We start from the raw sequence: 1,195 nt of genomic DNA on the forward strand, positions 1-1,195 counted from the left end.
ATGGATGGATGGATGATGGATGGATGGTTGAACAAATGGGTTGATGGATGGATGGATGGATAGATGATGGATGGATGGTTGAACAAATGGATGGATGATGGATGGATGGTTGAACAAATGGGTTGATGGATGGATGGATGGATAGATGATGGATGGATGGTTGAACAAATGGGTGGGTGGATGGATGGATGGTAGAACAAATGGATGGATGGACAGTGTGGTCTCCATGTGATGAAGTCCAGTGTGAGTCCTGTACAGGACTGAAGAAGTTTGCCAGGTTCTGAGGTGTCTCATCAGTTGTCAGGACTTTAGACCCATGGCTGGTCTCCATCAGGTCTCAGATCATCTGACATGTTGATGGTTTCAGACCCTGAGGGATCTGGTCTCAGTGCTGGTCCATGTTTGCAGCCCTGTCCGATCCTGTTGCTGTGTACTTACTGTGTGTTCTGCTGCTTTTCAGGCTGTGGAGGAGCTGCTGGAGTCCTTGGAGTTGGAGAAGAGCAACTACCACATGGGGCTGAGCAGGGTGAGCGCGCTCATGCACGACCTGATGGAATTTTTACATCATGTTTCTAGATATACATTTCTTCTTAAACTAGACTCTGCTGCACAGAAAGAAGCAGAATTAGTTAGAAATTACGTTTTCTGGAAACCTCCAGCAGTTCACACAGTTCACATGTTCAAAGATGTTGGAGAGCAGCTTTTTATGAATCGACGTAAAAAATACATTTCATATCTAATTGTGTAATAAAAGTTTATATGTTTAAAGTTGTTTTGTAAAGTATAAAATATATAAACTGTAAGAACAACAGACAGAGTGTAGCAGTATCATGTCATGAACGTGTCAAACGTTCAGCTCAAGAATATTGTATATAATATTGTGAGAATATTGAGCTCACTGATGGTCGCTCAGTGAACAGGAACGTTCAGGCAGGAGCTCCAGCTCATGAATCTGAGAGCAGAACCAGAGCAGTCTGTTCAGGGGCCACCCAGTCCAGCCCCAACTACAGTTCTGCCCCCAGAAGGACCAGCTGGAGCTAGTCCACATGCGGTCCAGAGAGAGGTCTGGAAATGATTTAATTCACAAGCAGCTGCAGAAGAATGAGCACCAGAGGTGAGAAGAGGGATGTCCTGAGTGGAGGGATGGTTCTTTGAGTGGGACATGGGTCAACGTCAGGAGAAGTATTCTGGGACA

General features: G+C 45.2%; 1 protein-coding gene across 1 annotated transcript in view; it reads left to right on the forward strand.

The window, feature by feature from the left end:
• The window catches only part of myo18ab (myosin XVIIIAb), a gene marked incomplete at its 3' end in the record, with an annotated part of 65,905 nt that overhangs the window by 45,553 nt on the left and 19,157 nt on the right, over positions 1 to 1,195 (forward strand). Inside the window, 1 exon segment of the mRNA XM_037677746.1 lies at positions 461 to 526. Coding sequence (XP_037533674.1) covers positions 461 to 526 — 66 coding nt within the window.

Source organism: Nematolebias whitei, chromosome 6, assembly GCF_014905685.2.
Source record: "Nematolebias whitei isolate Nwh7 chromosome 6, NemWhi1, whole genome shotgun sequence".
NCBI classification, from domain to species: Eukaryota; Metazoa; Chordata; class Actinopteri; order Cyprinodontiformes; family Rivulidae; genus Nematolebias; species Nematolebias whitei.